General features: G+C 38.4%; 1 protein-coding gene across 1 annotated transcript in view; it reads left to right on the top strand.

The window, feature by feature from the left end:
• ITPR2 (inositol 1,4,5-trisphosphate receptor type 2) overlaps positions 1–20388 on the top strand; it is a 592637-nt gene that overhangs the window by 118174 nt on the left and 454075 nt on the right. The window contains exons 3-8 of the mRNA XM_052640930.1: positions 5031–5146; positions 5930–6016; positions 8090–8248; positions 14353–14451; positions 14734–14817; positions 15288–15434. Coding sequence (XP_052496890.1) covers positions 5031–5146; positions 5930–6016; positions 8090–8248; positions 14353–14451; positions 14734–14817; positions 15288–15434 — 692 coding nt within the window. The remainder of the gene's footprint in view (positions 1–5030; positions 5147–5929; positions 6017–8089; positions 8249–14352; positions 14452–14733; positions 14818–15287; positions 15435–20388) is intronic.

The following is a 20388-nucleotide window of genomic DNA, read 5'->3' on the forward strand; positions in this document are numbered from 1 at the left end:
CATTTAAATGGCTTTCATATTTCTTCCCTCCATGAACATTTATTAGAAGGTTTAAGATACCAGCAGATCTTTCAGTTTAATGTGAACACTTCCAGGAGGTTTGATTTCCTTCCATGGTTTTAAAATAAATGTTCCAATTTTAAGACTTTTTTTTTCTTTTTTTTACAATATTGCTTGACTGAACATAGCCTGTTTAGTCAGATTTCTAGCATTTCTTTACCTTCTATAATTCTGCAAAAATTGCTGGCCTTAGATCTTTAGGTTAAGTTTTTTTTTCTTTTTTTAATTTAACTTGAATTACTTGCTTATAATTACTTAGCTATGCTTTTGATGTTTGCTTTATGAAGCAAACCTTGCCTTTTTCTTTTTTTAAAGTATGCTTTGAGTCTTGAAATGCTAGAGATTGTTGCTACCTAGTTAATAAATGACACTAAATAGCTTTGTAATTAGAAAACTCCCTGAGGTCTTTTTTCCTACCAGTATATACATTTTTAAGTTTAGAGAATGAGCAGACGAAGGGGCTCCAGAGTTCTGGAAGCAGGTTGAGGAGGGTAGTGAGAGTGGATAGATAGGTCTGGATTCCTGCATGCCAAAGAAAGTGTTAGTTGCTCAGTCATGTCTGACTCTTTGTGAGCCCATGTAGCCCACCAGGCTCCTTTGTCCATGGAATTCTCCAGGCAAGAATATTGGAGTGGGTGGCCATTCCCTTCTCCAAGGGATCTTCCCAACCCAGGAATTGAAACCTGGGTTTCCTGCATTGCAGGTGGATTCTTTACCAGCTGAGCCACCAGCAAAGAGAAAGGAAGGCTTTTTGTCAAGGCTGTACCCATGCTGGTGCTAGTTATTGCTTCTGCATATTTTAAAAGATACTAAGGCCATGGTTTTTCTAGTGGTCATGTATGGATGTGAGAGTTGGACTGTGAAGAAAGCTGAGCACTGAAGAATTGATGCTTTTGAACTGTGGTGTTGGAGAAGACTCTTGAGAGTCCCTTGGACTGCAAGGAGATCCAACCAGTCCATCCTAAAGGAGATCAATCCTGGGTGTTCATTGGAAGGACTGATGCTAAAGCTGAAACTCCAGTACTTTGGCCACCTCATGCGAAGAGTTGACTCATTGGAAAAGACTCTGATGCTGGGAGGGATTGGGGGCAGGAGGAGAAGGATGAGATGGCTGGATGGCATCATTGACTAGATGGACATGAGTTTGGATAAACTCAGGAAGCTGGTGATGGACAGGGAGGCCTGGTGTGCTGCGATTCATGGGGTTGCAAAGAGTCGGACACGACTGAGCGACTGAACTGAACTGAACATGGTAGTGGAGACTTTACCCTCTACTTCTTGCCGTGCTTTTTCTGGGAATTCAAGAACTGTATACAAAGACACATTGTGGCGTCTGAGACTGTGACATCAATGAAGGGGTGAACACCTTGTCATGAATTTGACATTTTGGGGTTACGTTTGGGTTTAATCTGAGAGCTCTACTTTTGGAAGCTCTTTGCTGAGAGCTCTGGAAGTGTTTAGTCACTTCTTAATCTTAGTAAAGCTACTGCTGAATGAATGGAGCAATGTTAATAATAATACCTTACATTTAATGCTTATTATAGGACTTTAAAGTTCACAGAGTAATTTCACAGATTTTCTGTTTTTTTTTTCTCATCTCAGCAGCCCTGTGAATTAGGTGTGGCAAGTATTATTACCACCTTTATTGTGCAGTAAATTTAAAATCAGACAGAATACGTGACTAGCCCAAGAACAGATTTTAAAAAATATTTTCTAAAGGAGGTAGAGGGAGAGTTACACACACACACACACACACACACACACACACACACACACCCATCACTGTTACCACCAACATCATTTTTACAGAGGTCTGAATGCCCTAGGCTTCTTCCTGTCAACCAGAATAGTCCTGTGATGATGGTACCCACAGAAACACTTCAATTATTTACAAAATGAGCTGCCTCCTGGGGAAGGTGGCTGAGGAGAACTAAACAGCTGAGGCTCTGAAAATGGAAAGGGCTTTGAAAATCTAAGCCTTAGTGTCTCAACCAGAGTGGGAGGATGTCAGCTAGACTAACCTCACTTTCCCTCTCCCTCACCCTTCCCCACCCCGCACTAATAGGTAAGACTAAGCCTGTTGGTTCTGCTGCTTTCTTTTTAAATCTGCAGCTACCCTAAAACTCCCATAGGCCTAGATCCTCCCTATCTCTGATCAACCTGGCAGTGGACTTTCATGCTGGGCTTCTCATCTTGCTGTTTATGTCATCCCCCACGTGCTGTAAGAGCTGAAAACCCTAAGAATAGGGTGTTTTCCCTGGGGGAGAGAGCATACTCCTAACCTAAAACATGGCACCCTGCAGACCCAGATTTCAGCCAGTGTTGCCGATTTCATTTCACAGCCTGGAATGTCATTTTCTTGACCAATTGGTAGGTCCCTGGACATTCTGCTTCTCTGCCCTTGGACTGGCATGGACTCTGTTTGAGATACCCCCCCCCCCCACCCCCTCCCTCGACCCTGCAACCCCTGAGCATTTGAACCTTCTTGCCAACATGCTGAATTAGTATAGATTCTTTAACACTTAACTTGTGTCTTCTTCTCCGGAAGACTTTTCTGGATCCCCCTAAACAATGTGAATGGGCTCTTGGGTCTTTGAGGCCCATAGCACCTTCTCCAGAGCCTCATTGTGAAAATTCATCACACAGTCAATGCCTGTTTCACCCACTAGATGGAGAGCTTTCTGAGGACAGGGTCTGAGTCCTCACACCCAGAGGCACAGCCTACTGGTCAACCGTAGTTGGCTGGATGTTTGACTGGATGCATCACAATCGCTTTGGCTATGACGATGAGGACTGTGACAGTTTCTTTGCTAGCTACCCAAGGATACCATTTATTAGGAGTGCTCCTGTGGTGGTCTAGAATTTAGGAAAAAAATAATTTCTTTGTCAAAAGACTATTTCCTAATGGAGTTAACTAGGGATTTGAAGTAATGGAGAACCCTTTTTTTTTTTTCTTTCTTCATAGATGAAGGTAGTCAGAAGTAGAGATTGTAGATTATGGAGTTAAGTTCTACTTAAATATAGACTTGTATTTTTGCCTAATATAGGACAGTTAAAGCAGTCTGCTGTGTTACTTAGGGAGTACTCTTTTGGAGATATCACTAAACAACCTTGGTATGCGTGCTTGTAAAACTTGTATATTCTCTTTGTAGATACTAATATATAGGAATAGTTCCTAGGGGTTATCAACCTATGCTGCCAAGGAAAACAGGTTTTAAATCTAGTTATTTGGGTTTCACATGCTTGTGCCTGGTGAGGATTCCTGTCTCCTGCTTTAATTATGACAGTCTTTCCACCTACTTTGAGCAGTTAGAAGGTGTCTGTTTTCTGCTACTTATAAAATATTTACTCATCCACATCAATAACTTTTAGACCAGAAGTTAATAATGTTTTCTATAGGTGTATATGTATAGAGGGGAAGCAATCAATAGAATTTGTTATTATTTCTAATTACAAGCTATAGAAAAAAGTCATTTTTTCTTCTGAGTTTTAAAACTTCCTTAAGTAACTTACAGTAATATTTCTTGATCATGTGTGCCGTTAGAACCAAAAGAGAGATTTGAAAAGAGATTGTCTCAGACTTCCCTGGTGGTGCAGTGGATAGGTATCCACCTGCCAATGCAGGGGACAGGGGTTTGACCCCTGGTCCGGGTAGACCCCACATGCCACGGAACAACTAAACCCGTGTACCACAACTACGGAGCCTGTGCTCTGGAACCCTGATCTGCAACTAGTGAACCCATGTGTTGCAACCACTGAAGGCTGTGCTCCACAACAAGAGAAGCCACTGCGATGAGAAGCCTGTGTGCAACAATGAAGAGCAGTCCCTGCTCACTGCAACAGAGAAAACCCGAGCCCAGCAACAAAAACTCAGTGCAGCCAAAAATAAATAAACAAAAGTATATGAAAAAGAAAAGCGATCATCTCATTTAATTCTACACTTAATTTTAAAGAGAATAATAGAATGAGCATATATATATATATATAAAATATAGTCAATAATGTGCCTAAAGTTGACATTTGAGTTGACTGAATTGTATCTTTGGAAATGTATTTGAAAAATGAAAATGAATGTGAACATTAACACATCAGTCAAAGCAAGGTTAATTTATTATATAGAAGTTTTACAAATTTTTGTGAGATAAATAAAAATAATGTTTGGATCTTTTGTGACAATACTCCTTTACTATAGAATATTGGGCATTGACCTATATTCTAGATTGTAATCCATTCCACAAACATACAGAATCACTAACAAATAAAAGCAGGGTTCAGGCAAACTTCCATTTTCCTCTTTAAACAGAAAAAATTTGTTTTTCCACTTAGAGATATCACTATATTATTACACTATGATTTTCTAACTTAATATTTAGTAGTAGAGTATAATCTTAGTTTTTTGTTTTGCTTTGTTTTTCCCTTATAACAATGCAGTACAATCATTATAACATACTGCATCTCAGATTTCCACACCATGTTCACCCTAGATATGTGTAACCTTGGGGAATAGATGACTGAGATGCGATTGCTTGATTGCTGTGATTGTTTCTACTTCTTCCATCACTTTTGACTGTCAAAGATACATACCATGAATAAGTAATTGATTGTACAAAGTCAGATAAGGCAAGGAAAGACACTAATCTGGTTCTGACTTTCTAAGACCAGGTACCGCATTATAATTAAGAAGTGCTTAATAATGTTTACATTGGTTTGGTTTCTTTATAAATCACATTAGCTATGGTTTCTTTTAAAAACCCTAACCAAATGAAAAAGGTGGTATTTTAACAGACTAAATAATTATTTGAAAAGCAGTGTTATGGGTAGAATTTAAGAATTCACCTGAGTATGGGCTAAATGATGTTTAAATGTTATTTATATGCAGACATTCGAGATTCTAATACTCAGCTATAAGGGAAATCTAAGAAATGCTGGTCTCCTTAGTTACAGTGTTTTCGTTTGTTGATTTGTCATAGACTGCCTCTTTAAGGTGTGCCCTATGAACCGATATTCTGCTCAGAAGCAATATTGGAAAGCCAAGCAAGCTAAACAAGGGAACCACACAGAGGCGGCCTTGCTGAAGAAGTTACAGGTAAGGACTAGCCTTCCATCTCTCTGGCTTAAGATAGAACAAGTACAACAATAACAAAAGGTCTATTCCATAGCTTGGTGATTTCCCGCAATACATTCAGATCCAGAACAGATGTGGCAACACGCTGAAAGTGGAAAGGACGTTTAAGTCTTTCTAATCCGTGTATGACTTCTGATTTCCTGGTGTGTAGGTATTGTATTTCTTCCTGTTTATTAGGGTGTGCCAGACCAATTCAGATATTCACATCACACTGAAAACCAATTCAGAATCTCTGCAGGAATATCAAATCCAGTTATATTTTACTTGACATAGTACCCATTTTCTTTTGAAAGACTATCAGAAAAAAATTGAAAGTCTATTGTTTCTGATTTGGACTCTGTGTAAATTTAATAAGACTTTGTTATTAAAATTCCTGTTACTTTTAGAATTGAAGCTGTATTTTGAAGCTTTTGAAATTTGTCTGTTTGGCTTCTCTAGCAATATTCCTTCTGAAAATAATTTTTTAAGACCAAACTGCTTAGTCCTTTTTCTGAAATTTCTAACATAAGAGCATATCAGTATATTTTAGGCTACATTTCAGCATTAAACTGAGAGAATTGTCACACATTATAATCATAGATTTAGTTACTGCCCCACTTCTCCCTAAGCAACAAGTTTAAAGCAATCTGCCTATTTTAGTCTTGATTGTATTCTTTGTTCCTAAAATAAACCTTTTTTTCTGTGTCAGCTATTGTGCTCTATTTGTTATGGTTTCACAGTAAATATTTGATAATCACTTTATAGCATGCTGCAGAACTGGAACAAAAACAAAATGAATCAGAGAATAAGAAGCTATTGGGAGAAATTGTGAAATACAGTAATGTTATACAAGTAAGTGTCTATTTATTTTTGTATAAAGGAGATGAATATTTTATCGATAATTTGCATTTGGTAGGAATGCCAACCTGCATTAAAATTGGGGGCTACAATAGTTTGTTCTTCGGTCAAAATTATACAGTGTGATATTTTCAGTTGATATTTAGCACGTCATTCTATATGAATAAATCCAGTGTGTACACATAAAGAAATGAGCTTATCTAGATGAATTACACAAATTATTAAATCAAAAGGAAGAAGATGGGGAAAGCTTGTAATAAAATAGTCTTTTAGAATTAATGAGACTAAACATGTAACATATGAAGCTTTATCTTTTAATTTTGTAGGGAGGAAAGTTTTCAAATTGTACTGTCCTTGAGTTATTATATCTTCTATTTCAATTAGTATTCACACTGATTTATTTCAGCAGCATTTCTTCCTTGTGCTTCACTAGATCTTATAATTTTTTACTTGGATAGTTGTTAATATATGCCCCAACCTTGTTCCAAAAAGAATGCAAGGCATTTTCAAAAATACCTTTCACATAACAAGATAAAATAGAAATAAATAAGGTAACTGGATCAAAGGGAAAATACTGATTGCATGAATAAAGTGAAGTCAAAGGTGAGGCATGTTTATCATATCCATGTTGTAAAGACTGGTAAACTTTGAGTTGAAGCCTTTTTGTTGCTTGTCTAGGTATAAGGCCATGTGAAATATTGTGATATTTACATATTAGTAGAAGGCTAGTACAGAGAACTAAGTCAGAAGTTTGGAAGCACAAACATTCTCAGGAAGAGGACCAGAGAACTGTTTCTCCAAAGAGCTCTCATAAAGAGGACACTGTTTAATATAGTAAACAATGGCCCTAACAACTTCCTTACCATAAACGCTACAATGAGGTGTTTCTTAGAGCTGTTTCAAAAAATAACATCCCCTGATGTTTTATTGGCCAGTGGCCAAGTGCCAGAGCACGGGACCAACAGAACAATTCTCTGATGGGGCAAGAGGAGAGCCCTGGGTCTGTGACTCCCTGGTTCTTACAAGTTAATCCCATAATAGACTGTGTGTTACCTGTGGCTGAATGTCCCTTGGGTGGTCCTCCATAACTAAAGTTTCTCTTAACCAAGTTTTGCTTCATATGAAGTGCCAGCAAGCAGAGCTTATGTTTCTTGTCCACAATCTGACATGCACATGTTTCCCGAAGTGTTAAGGGCTGAGCCACACCCTCTTAACAGGGTGGATTCCAAAAGGACTGGAGTTGGCACCTGAGGGTTTTCACTGATTTCACTGGAAATTTCTGAGATAATTTCCTTCTTATTTTGTGGATGTTAAAGCGACCATTTGTTTTTTTTTTTTTTAATGATTGGGATAGTAGACAGGAAGGTTATTTGTTTCAGTTTTCCTACTCAGAATAATGTCTTGGAAAGGTTTTGCCCATGGGATCCAAATAAGCCCAGCAGTGGTGCTCCCGCCTTCATCTGAGAAGGAGCGGGATCATGTCCTCTTGTGGGAGTGGCAGAGGTTGTTTGGGACGAGCAGCTGGTCTCCTCACACAGGGGGATGAGGGCTGGTTTTAGGCAGGGGTGGTTAATAATATGAAGTGGGTTGATGCCTTATTCCAGTTCCTTTCTTATCCTTTAATATAGTTTGATTTTGTGGCCGGGCAGGAATTGAGAAAGAATATGTTGGGTTGGTCAAAAAGTTCATTCAGGCTTTTCTGTAATGTCTTATGAAAACCTGAATAAACATATTGGCCAACCCCGTAGTTGGGAGTAACATCCTGGTCTCTTTTGGAAAGCCTGGGTCTATCCTATTTTTTATCAGTAGATGAAAATCATTCAGGGACGTGTCCTTAGTTTTTTTCCCTTATGTGCTCACTTCGTATGAAACAGCACTGGGGATGGAGGTGAGGAGGAACCCAGAGAAAGTCAACTTGGATAGATGGTGAGTCTGCAAAGAGCTTCTTTGTTTACTCTCTCCCCTGAGCCGTGTTATGTGGGTATGTGATATAAATATAAACACATATGTGTAATGAACAGAGGAGATCAAAGAATGAAGGCAGTAATCCCTAACTTTTTCCTACAGCTACTGCATATAAAAAGCAACAAGTATCTGACTGTCAACAAGAGGTTACCTGCTTTACTGGAGAAGAATGCCATGCGCGTGTCCTTGGATGCTGCGGGAAATGAAGGGTCTTGGTTTTATATTCATCCCTTCTGGAAGCTGAGAAGCGAGGGTGACAATGTATGTAGCTCTAAGATGAGAAAAACGTGCGTTCTTGAAGATGTTGGTTCTTAATAATGGCGAATCCAAAAAATGCGAAGAAAGGAAAGATAGTTTTCAAGTTTCAATGTATTATTTTATGTTAATTTCTTTAATAGGTTAAAAGCATTTATTTATAGTACAGATTGTGCTCGGGAATCATAAAAAGACTAAGATCAGATTGATTTAAAATCATTTTCCGGCCAGAATTTTGTGAAAGAATTTAACATTAAAATATTGACTGAGACTTTTAAGGGAGAAAGAAGCAGAGTTTGCTTCTCGGCCTTATTCAGGGGGGAGTGTGGCTGTATAGAAAAGCTGTGTTAGGAGATGGAGTTTATTCCTTTGAATTTACAGAGTAACACAGCAAATCATGACAATATGTCATTTATTGGCTCAGTGGCCATTTGTTTACAATCTGTACAACTTAATAGATGTGTAATATATGAGGAGATGTGTAATGTAATGATTGGCAGTGACTCATTGATGACAGTACTTAAATATGTTATATCATATGAATTTTAGTAGTTGCAGTATATTTTTATGCTGCTTTATGGAGTAGAGAAAATAAAAATTACGTGTGATGATTCAATAGGATCAAAAGTTAGATATTTTTGTGTGCAATAGATGAAGTAGCAGGTGACAGTCCTGGCATGTGGGAGATTCTTAATAAATTCTGGTTGACACCAAGTACTCAATAAATTTTGTAAATAGAATACAAATATTGGGTCAGGTGATCAATAAAAATAGTTAAAATTAAAAAAAAATTAACAAAAATTGAAAGCAATGTTAAAGTCTTATTATTCTGACAGTTTTCTCAATCAATACTGTAATAATATTTTTAAATGTATTGGCTGTTTCTTGTCTTAGAAATGTCTTATATTGTAATAAATCTATTTTTCCAGTGAATTTTGAAGTCCAAATTCAACTCCACAGGTTACAAGCTTCATGGTTTAATTTGGTTAATAGATTAGCTGATGATATCCTCCTTCGGTAAGGTTTGGGAGAAGCATGGCATGCAGGAATGTAATGCACTTTAAACTTGTTTTGGATTCCTTGAAAAAAAGTTATTTTCTTTTTCCTTTTGGCATCAAGTGATGTTTGCTGTGAGCATGACATATTTTAATTTCAGTAGGTAGTTAATTACAGTCAACTCTCAATTATTCAGGGACTGGTCATGCAGCTTAACAACAACCTGTATCTTTGGATGCCCTGTTTTAAAATACTTCTCCAGCCCCCCTCACTGAGTAAGGTCCCTGTTTGCAGGTAGTCAGTGAAAATTAAGCATGAAAACAAACAAAAGCTGAGCTCAAGCTCTAAAGGAATGGAATGAAATCATTGGATAAATTGGGGCCTTGAGATTAGTGTGGATTTTATTAATTGATGCTATCTAATTTTTCATCTCATCTATTCCTTTCCCTACTCCCAAATGCCTTTATGGACTTCCCTCATGGTTCAGATAGTAAAGAATCTACCTTCCATGTGGGAGACCCGGGTTTGATCCCTGGGTCGGGAAGATCCCCTGGAGAAGGGAATGGCAACCACTCCAGTATTCTTGCCTGGAGAATCCCCATAGACAGAGGAGCCTGGTGGGCTACAGTTCATGGGGTCACAAAGAGTTGGGCATGACTGAATGCCGAACAGTAAGCTCCAAATGCTCCTTGTCAATAAGCTATAATAAGGATGATTTTATTAATTCATCCTATCTAATTTTTCATCTTATATTCCTTTCCCTACTTTCAAATGTCTTTAGAGGATCAAAGAGAGTTGACTGTAATGAACTATTTCAAATAATTAGCTGGACTGGATTGCAGGACGGGGAACAACCTACCACCCAAGCACTCCATCTTGGTTAAAGTGGATAGTATAATTGTTATGTGCAAAATAGAGATCCTCCTTATATAGATGTGCTCCATAAAGCATGGCTAAAACAACCTTACACATTGCTTTTTGCTGAAATAGCTCACTGTTTTTGCTCACCACTGTAGCTTTTGTGTGTGATTAAGGTTGCTGTGAAAGCATAAGCACATCCATAGACCTTTATTTCCATGAAAATAATTGTATCATAATACTCATTTTCCTCCTTAGGAATAGGTAGCATTTTTCTAAAATACAAGTGTACTGTATTTTATTGAAGGCAGTTGGAAACCCTGTCATTTCATAACAAGTGGTTTAATTACTATTGATTTTTTGAAGCAATTTTTAATAAAAAATTTTTAAATTATGAAAGTATGATAACATTTACTGGAGACTTGGAAAATACAGAACCAAGTTACCTTTATTTCCACTGTATGTTACAATTATTTTTTAAGTAGATAAGTTAAGATTTTTTTGGTTGGAGTTTCAGTATCAAACTCTCAGAAATTAGTAGAATGAATAGACAGAAAAGTAGAAGAGATATAGTAGACCTGAAGAGCACTATGAACCGATTCAACATAATTAAGATTTATACAATTTTCACACAACAACAGGATACAAATTCTGTTCATTTCTGTGACTGTATAAGACTGTAGATTTTTCAAAAAAAACATTAAACTAAAAGGAAGAAATTGCCAGATTTAAAGGGCTTTTATTTTTTTTTATTCTTTTTTTTTAAATTTTATTTTTACTTTATTTTACTTTACAATACTGTATTGGTTTTGCCATACATTGACATGAAACCACCACAGGTGTATACGAACTCCCAATCCTGAATCCCCCTCCCACCTCCCACCCCATATCATCCCTCTGGATCATCCCCATGCACCAGCCCCAAGCATCCTGTATCGAACATAGACTGGCACTTCGTTTCTTACATGATAGTATACATGTTTCAAAATTTCTATTTTATTATTTACTAATTAGTTAAGTTGCAATTTAGGTTATAACTACCCAAAAGATGTTCAGTGACTGAAAGCTAATGTAAGACTGAGGCTGATGATAGGCTGGAGGGAAAAGTGCTCATCTCCTCAAAAATCAGTAGTTTCTACTGTTTAAGGCCATCTCTGTCATATATTTTATAGAATTTCAGGGTAGATAATTTTGGGGGAAAAATAGTTTCATGTATCTCTCAACTTTTAGCTGTGTAGATATCCATGCTTGTTGTTGCTCAGAAAGTCACTGGGGACAGCTTTGAACAGAGTACATAAATATTTTATTTTTGTTTATCTTCCCTTGATGGAGTAGTTAATTTTTCATCTTCAACTTGTTCTAAGAAGACATTGGTTCTATACCTTGATAGTAGATTTTAAAAGGGAGAAAAGGTCAGATATTTCTTTCAATCAGGAAGAAGAAAAACAACCCTTAGGGAAAGAGCCTCTTTAAAGAGCAAGCAGATTTCATTCTTGAAAACCTAGACTCCTTGGAATTTCAGAGAAGGTGGGACTCGATCCCTGTTGTTTTGATTTCTACTGTAGTGTTCTTTTCACACCAGGTGCCACTTCAAAAGAAGGGTGGCTGCTGGTGGTATTGTGTTCCTCTTTATTTTCAGTAAAATCCCAGCATGAATCTTCCATGGCTGTTACATAAAATCGGCAGAAATGCTTTTGCAATTGCAGTTTTTTAAAATGTGTGTGCACTAGGGTGAACGTGATATGGCAGAAAATGATGTCATCCTCAAGTTCTGTATTAAATATATGGCTTCTCAGAGGACCTCTTCCCCTGTCAGTGGATCAGGCTCCATGCCTGCACTCTTCTGAAAATACTACCAGATTTACCAAGTTATCTAAATAGATAAGAATTCCTCAAGAATAGAGACTACTTTTTACACACGTTTGTGTTATTCTTAGCACTTCTTACTGTTCTTTTTATATCTTATGATTAGCATCTTGTCCATTTCATTTGTCAGTTTTATTCATCATGTGTGATCAAAGTAACCATTGTCAACAACAAGACCTAGGACCTGAAAATTAGTGAGATAATGTTAGATTCTCCTTATGAATACCACACTTATGAGTCCTTGAAGTTGGTGACATTTTGGCTATATGACTAGTCTCTTAAAGTTATAGAAGACTTTACAGCTATTGTTTTGAAGTAAAACTAATATAGGGATTGATCCAAAGCTTACAGAAAGTTATGGTAAAATAGTGAGACTTAGAGCACTGACTATAGGTGCAACCAAAAGTATTCTTTTAATTAGAAATATATAGCTAAAATATGTCACTATATTTAGCAACTAATTGGCTCGTATTTATATAGTACAGACAGGAAGGATAGTGAACCAAATCTAACTGTTCTTTAGGAAATTGGAAGACCAGATGTAGTATTGGCAGAGTGTAGTGTCCAGTTCCGGTGTCTGTAGAATGGAAGACTACTCAGGCTTCTACGTGATTTTGAGACTTGGAGTTGGCTTGGTGTCATGTGCAATAACATATGTTTTTGTTTTTTGAGGGAGGTGTTGAAAATATGTCTGTGATGTTGATTTTTGTTTATTTTGTTTATAATTTAATTGCTTAAAATAGATACCAATTCATGATTCAAAGATAGAAAACAATATAAAGATATATAGGGAGAAGTCTCTTTTTAATCCTTTTTCCCATGTTCCCAGTTCCCTCTTCTCTTTTTCACAGTTAACCACTGGGATGATTTCTTATGCGTATACTCCTACTCTCCGTGTTTTACACAAACATAGCCCAGTTCTGCCCTTTCATCCTCTCACTTAACACAGTTTCTAAATGATTTCTTCCTTATCTGGACATAATAAAGAGCTTCTGTAATCGTTCTTTCTGAATCACAGCCTCCACCTGATTATGGACTTGAAAGGCAGGATGGTGAATAGAGACTAGTCCTGTAAATAACAGAAGCTATTCCTGCAAACCAAAGAATAATCTTCTTTTGCTCGATTAATGAGCTTATGGCTTCTCTATCATATTTGAATCTCCAGGTGTAGTTTGTGACAACAGTACTGTAGGTGAATGTTGACTCTTGTATATAATTTATTGACATTGCAAATGTGAAATTATGCTCCTTAAAGTCTTAGTCTAGATTCAGATCCAGGGAGAAGACGTTTTATCTGTTTTTATTGTCTCAGTCCTAATTTGTTTTTCAGTTATCTACTAGGCTATTCTAATATTTAGTTGATATGCAATGTGCAAAGGGAAGGTATTGATTTTCATTTCTGAAGTGAGCAATTCTGTGAAGAAGAGTGAGGGTACTACAGTAGTAAATCTTCTAGTGGAACTTAACAAAAGTAACTTTAATAACTATAACTGTTCACTATTATCATTAAGAAAAGCACAGCTTTGTTTCCCCAAAATCTGAGTGATGAATAAAGACACTTAAAGATCAAGCAGACATTGTTAATAAAAAGATCAACTTTGACCTATTTCTTTAGAGCACTTTTCCCATAATTAATTTTAATTTTTATTTACAAATGAGCACCAGGTTTAAGGAACACTGTTAGTATTAGATGTTTAAGATAAAAGTGAACCAGTTGCCCAAGGCCCAAACTATAAATGTGTTCCTACAGGGTCATACCAGATTCTTCATTTTCTGAATCCAGATGAGATTAGAACGTTTATTAAAGTTCTGAGACTATGGGGAAGATCAAATATAGTAGATTTGTTTTTAATTTAGAGCAAATACAAATGTATAAGATTCCCTGCTTGCACGTGAAGTGGTTTTAATGTTTAGGCAGATTCTTGTTTTGTGGCAGATGCATTTATTCTTGATAGCTCCTGTGTACGTGGCATTAGACCACTGTGGAGGGATGCTGACCTAATTACTGACATTAAGAAAGCTCTAACTGAAATGGCAGACCAATAAGAAAAGAATCTAGGGACTTCCTTGGCAGTCCAGTGGTTAAGATTCCACGCTTCTACCACAAGGGGCGTGGGTTTGATCCTGGGTCAGGGAGCTAAGATCCCACATGCCAAGCAAAAGAAAAAAAATCTACACCAGCTTTATGAATCCACACTTATAGGCCCTGTGGGACATGATTATATAGTCATTTATCAGAAGATATTTCACCTTGAAGAGAAAAGAATTGACCTAAAATTTGATAAACAGGTCAAATATTAGGTCAATAATGAAGACTCTTATTTTTAGCATCAAATATATCACCACAGATCCATGCAGTGTCTCAGTTGCAACTTAATTCTGATTTCCAGATTGTTGTTGGAGATAAAGTTGTTTTGATGCCCGTGAATGCAGGACAGCCACTACATGCCAGCAACATAGAACTACTCGATAATCCAGGGTGTAAAGAGGTAAGTTTGGGAGGAAAGGAAGTGAATTTGTTGATTTTTATCATGAGAAGAAAAATAAATCTTGTACTTTCTTTCATTGTTTTCATAAGCATAAGCCCAGTTTATGCTAGTTATTATTGCTAAGATACCTATGGATTTTGAATGGTCCTTTGAAGATATTTTTTGACATACATACCCCATTGCCCAAAGTTATTCTTTTTTCTCCTTCCTCTAGTTGAAGTAATAATTCATGGTATAAAATGGAACCTGCAGTCTTATAACTTAACATCTCTTCATTAATAGGTGAATGCTGTTAATTGCAACACTAGCTGGAAAATCACTCTATTCATGAAATACAGTTCCTATCGAGAAGATGTACTAAAAGGAGTAAGTATGTTATGTAGAACATTTGCTGGAAGAATTGAAGGCTGTCTTACTGAGCTTCTAGATGCAAAACCTATGTATTCACTGTGTTTGAAGTTTAGAATGTGACTGTAAACCTTAAAACTCATGTTGAGTTTTCCTTCCTATATTTGGAAATGTATACATAATCATTAAAAGCCAAATGTTTACAGAAGGGCCCAGAGTATCAAAAACCTACAGAGTCACCTACTTCTTACGTCTGTTTGATCAAACTTTTGTTGAAAATACAGTTTTTCATTTATTTTTAATTGAAGGATAATTGCTTTACAATAATGGTTTCATTTCTGCCACGCATCAACATGAATTAGCCATAGGCATACATAGGTCCCCATACATACCTCCCTCCCATCTCCTACCCTTTCCCACTCCTCTAGGTGGTCACAGAGCCCATACAGCAAAGGAAATACAGGGGTTTTTTTTGCCTCTTTTTCTAGGGTGATGTTGTTCGATTGTTCCATGCGGAACAAGAGAAGTTTCTGACTTGTGATGAATATGAGAAAAAGCAGCATATTTTCCTTCGTACAACCTTGCGTCAGTCAGCCACTTCTGCAACCAGCTCTAAAGCACTCTGGGAAATAGAGGTGCGTAAATCATTTTTGGCTTTTAATAAATGCTTATATCTAAAAGACAAGGTCACTTGTATGGTTTATCGTCATAAGCATCGCTTGTGCCTGTGTGCACGCTCAGTTGCTTCAGTTGTGTCCGACTCTTTTCGATCTCATCACTCTAGCCCCCCAGGCTCCTCTGTCCATGGGCTTCTCCAGGCAGGAATACTGAAGTGGGTTGCCATGCCCTCCTCCAGGGCATCTTCCCAACCCAGGGACTGAACCTGCTTCTCTTATGTCTCCTGCATTGGTAGGCAGATTCTTTACCACTAGCGCTACCTGGAAAGCCCAAGCATCACTTGTGATAGATCCATAAAACAATAATTTTTGTGAAGCCTCTTGTACCTCTTTACTGCTGTGACCAGTCTGAAATGTTGCTACTTCCTTTATTTCTCTTCACATATATATAATTCTGCTTTTAAAAATTCCATTGTAAAGTGTTGACTTCAGGCCAACATCAGACTGCAGGCCTTGTGCCTTGAATGGCACTGGTGTTGAGATGGAGCAGGAGCACTCACTGTAAGTGAGCATCAGAAATACACAGTCACTGAAAAGAGCATTTGTGTCTTCTGGGGGTGCTCTTTCTTTTGGAGTGACGAGAACCATAGTTAAGAATTCATTCACCTTTAAGAGAGATTTTCTTAAATGTGCCAATATGATAGAGTAATTAAGAAAATATAAGGTATGGGTTTTTATTTTAAGGAACTTTATATATACCGGAAGAGATAAGATATACCTGTGCTGTGCTTAGTCACTTGGTTGTGTCTGACTCTGCAACCCCATGGACTGTAGCCCACCAGGCTCCTCTATCCATGGAGATTCTCCAGGCAAGAAAGATATACCTGAGTGGCTGTAAACAACCCGACAAGTTCCATCTGGATTTAATATATCTCCAGCCACTATAGCAGTGGTTCTCAACCATTTCAAACCCATCATCCCACCTTTTACAGCAGTTTATTTTGTTATACTTCCTTTATGTATGAAAATGAAATTCATGGTTAATGTTATTATATATTCTCATGATTAAAAAATCAATAAAATGCCCAAATTCTAATACAAAGAAGATACAAAAGGAAAATAATTTATAATAAAATAATATTCATTTCAACATATAAATACATACTCTAGAAACTATAACATTTATACCCATCTTGGGGCTTCCCTAATAGCTCAGTTGATAAAGAATCCACCTGCAATGCAGGAGACCCCAGTTCGATCCCTGGGTTGGGAAGATCCCTGGAGATGGGAAAGGCTACCCCTTCAGTATTCTGGCCTGGAAAATTCCATGGACTGTAAAGTCCTTGGGGTCGCAAAGAGTTGGACGCGATTGAGCGACTTCACTTTCATTTCACTTTCACTTTGATGGATTCATTTAGATTTGGGAGAGGTGATAAAAGAAAAGGATAAGAAGCCATTCTATATAAGTACAGGAAAATGAAATAGCAGAGCTAAATGTGGGCCCTTGGGTAATATCTAGTATTAGGAGAGGTAATAACAGAACAGACTCATTTGTACATGATTTAAGAAAGAAATCACCATAATTGGAATAAGGATAATGAGGCAAATTATAAGCTATTGAAACAGAGAAAATGAGGAAGTATAATATTTATGTAAATGAGCCGAGCCTTAATTATAAATGTTACATAAAGACAATTCTCTAAGTTATGACATGGTTTAGAATAGAGATGAAATAGCACAAAAGCATGTTGAGGCATATTTTCAGTCTCCTGCATTCAGAAGGGACCATGTCCTTCAGTGTATTTGGATACACTGGTCTTTAGTAGGTGAAAGTAAGTAAAGTAAGTAAAGTCGCTCAGTCGTGTCCGACTCTTCGCGACCCCATGGACTGTAGCCTACCAGGCTCCTCCCTCCATGGGATTCTCCAGGCAAGAGTACTGGAGTGGGTTGCCATTGCCTTCTCCAGGGGATCTTCCCGACCCAGGGATTGAACCCGGGTCTCCTGCATTCCAGGCAGACGCTTTAACCTCTGAGTAAGTCGGAGGAAAACAACTACCGGCAAAACTACATAATCCTCTTCCCAGAAGCCAATCTCACAAATTCTCTTATTAGAATAAGAGAAAGATAACAGGCAACCAGGAAAGAAATACATAGTTAAACATTTTTTTCATGCCATAGATTTCTTACCATTGTGCTCTAAGAATTTTCAAAATATAGGCGATAGGGCTTCCCTGGTGGCTCAGTTGGTAACGAATCTTGCCTGCAGTGCAGGAGACCCAGGTTTGATCCCTGGATTGGGAAGATCCCCTGGGGAAGGGAATGGCTACCCACTCTAGTATTCTTGCCTGGAGAATTCCAAGGAGAGGGTAGCCTAGTAGGCTACAGTCCATGGGGTCGCATAGGGTCAGACACGACTGAGCGACTGACAAACACTTTGACCTTTCACTTTCTTTCAGCAGTACTGTTAAATGCTATTTTAAAATTTTATTAGCAAAATACAGTGATGGAAAAGTTATATAGCAAATTCCTTACACAGTGAGTTTGGTTTCAACTCTGTTAAAAGAAGTTTTGTATCTTCCCTCTTATATATTTGCTGTTAGTTTTATAGCTCTTGATGTAATTTTGCCACTGCACCAATATCCTTCCCAACAAAATGCTTGGTTGGAAACGTTATGATCCATTGAGCAGTCAGAATGGAGAGAGTGAATACATTATTCAGTAATTTTGACATAATGTCTTGGATTCAGGTAAGCTTCCTTATCCACAGTGAATGTCTCTAAAATGATTGGCCTTTTCATATAACTTGATGTAAAAGCTTTTCCGTATGGTTACATGTTACAGCACTAGCAGTTTATATTTGTGGTAGGTTTTATTTCTGTTGGAGATTTGAAAGTGATACTAGGGGACGTTTCTGTATGGTGTGCTACATCAACCAGGCTTCAGTTCAGGAAGCCTGAGCATCAGGTGTTTCAAGCAGACAGATATTTAAAATTGGAAATTGGTTTCAATGTTGTTGGAAGGACTGGATGGGAAAAAGTGGGATGAAGAATATGGTTTTATGTAAAGATCTGATAGGGCTGGAAGCCAGGGCTGCCTCTTCCTGTGGCCCAGGAGTGCTCCCTGACACCTCCCTGTGGGAGGCCCTGCAAGGCAGCTACTGCCACCTTTATTGGAGCCCTGAGAGGATTCTGTCTTTCACTCTCCTTTGCTTCCTATCCTGGTCACACAGCAGGGCCCTTAGAAGGACGGGGATGGTCCTGAGTGTCACACACAGTATCTAGCCTATGCTTATACGCTTCTGTGAATTGCAGGATATTTAATATCTTGGCCACTGTTCATTCATTCCAGTAGCATCCCTCAAAAATCACTGTGATAAATGAAAACGTGCTCCCTTCCCTGACTCCAAATTGTCCTTTAGGGAGCTGTATGTACTACTATTGCTAGACCCGCTAATGTAGAGGGCAGGAGTTCTTAGTCTGTGATCCCTGGTGAGTGTCAAGTTATTTATTAACCTCCAGCAGTTGTATACAAAAGTTGTGTGAGAGTATGTGTGTATGTGAGACAACTCATGGATTTTATCGGATTCTCAGAGATGTCTCTCCCAAAGGAGTAAGAGTTCAAATATTGACAAGATCATGGTAGGGGTGGGATTAGCAAAGGATTGGTGGAAGAAGGTTGATTTGAGAACTGAACTTTGAAGGATAAGCAGGTGTTTGGCCATAAGGGGAGTATTTTTGTAAGACTTTATCCACTTTGAAGTATTTTCATAGTTATCTCATTTGAGCTTTTGGAGTATGGGAAGAAATGGGGGCTGGAGTCTAGCAAAAGGCATTGGGAAGTTCTATACATTTGTTTGCCTGGTGACTCAGATGGTAAAGAATCTGCCTGCAGTGCAGGAGGTCCAGGTTTGATCCCTCATCAGCAAGATTCCCTGGAGAAGGGAATGGCAGCCCACTCCAGTATTCTTTCCTGGAGAATTCCATGGACAGAGGAACCTGGAGGGCAATAATCCATGGGATCGCAAAGAGTCAGACATCACTAAATGACTAACACTTTCACTTTCACTTCATACATTAGCACACAGAATTGAGGCTGGGGCAGGAGGCAAAGGATATCAACAAGAAGAAGGTGATCTGCTGAAGAACAGTGGAAAGTTACCTGAACACTCTAATATGCCTTTGTGATATTTACTCTTCACAGCAATCCTATGAATTAAACCTACTTAGTACATGAAGACGGAGAAGGCAATGGCACCCCACTCCAGTACTCTTGCCTGGAAAATCCCATGGACAGGGGAGCCTGGTGGGCCGCCGTCTGTGGGGTCGCACAGAGTCGGACACGACTGAGCGCTTTGACTTTCACGCATTGGAGAAGGCAATGGCAACCCACTCCAGTATTCTTGCCTGGAGAATCCCAGGGATGGGGAAGCCTGGTAGGCTGCCCTCTATGGGGTCGCACAGAGTCGGACACGACTGAGGCGACTTAGCAGCAGCAGCAGCAGTACATGAAGAAACAGGCTTCTGAGATGTTACATTCCTTGCTGTGATCAGACCATAGTCATTAATGTCAAGAACATATATGCTCAGTTGTAGCTGACTCATTGTGACCCCATGGACTGTAGCCCATCAGGCTTCTCTGTCCATGGGATTATCCAGGCAAGAATACTGGAATGGATCATTGGTGGGACCCAAAACCAGTTGTCTCCGAACTGGAGAACTTGAACTTTGCTCCAGCACTGAGCCGCTTGTCATAAGCCACAGTTTCAGACCTTCCACCACTTTCATTTTCAGCGCACCTAATGGCTCAGCATCTGGGGCAGGTATCAAAGGACATGGTGTTAAACAAGCCACACATGGAAAGAGCCAGGAATTAAATTAGTCCAGACTTCCAGGCCTTGGCTTGGTGGTCTCTCTGCCTGGAATGATCTTTTCCAGTCTCGCTGCATCACCGTCTCATTCTTTTCCATCAGAGT

The sequence above is a fragment of the Budorcas taxicolor genome, chromosome 5 (genome assembly GCF_023091745.1).
Source record: "Budorcas taxicolor isolate Tak-1 chromosome 5, Takin1.1, whole genome shotgun sequence".
NCBI classification, from domain to species: Eukaryota; Metazoa; Chordata; class Mammalia; order Artiodactyla; family Bovidae; genus Budorcas; species Budorcas taxicolor.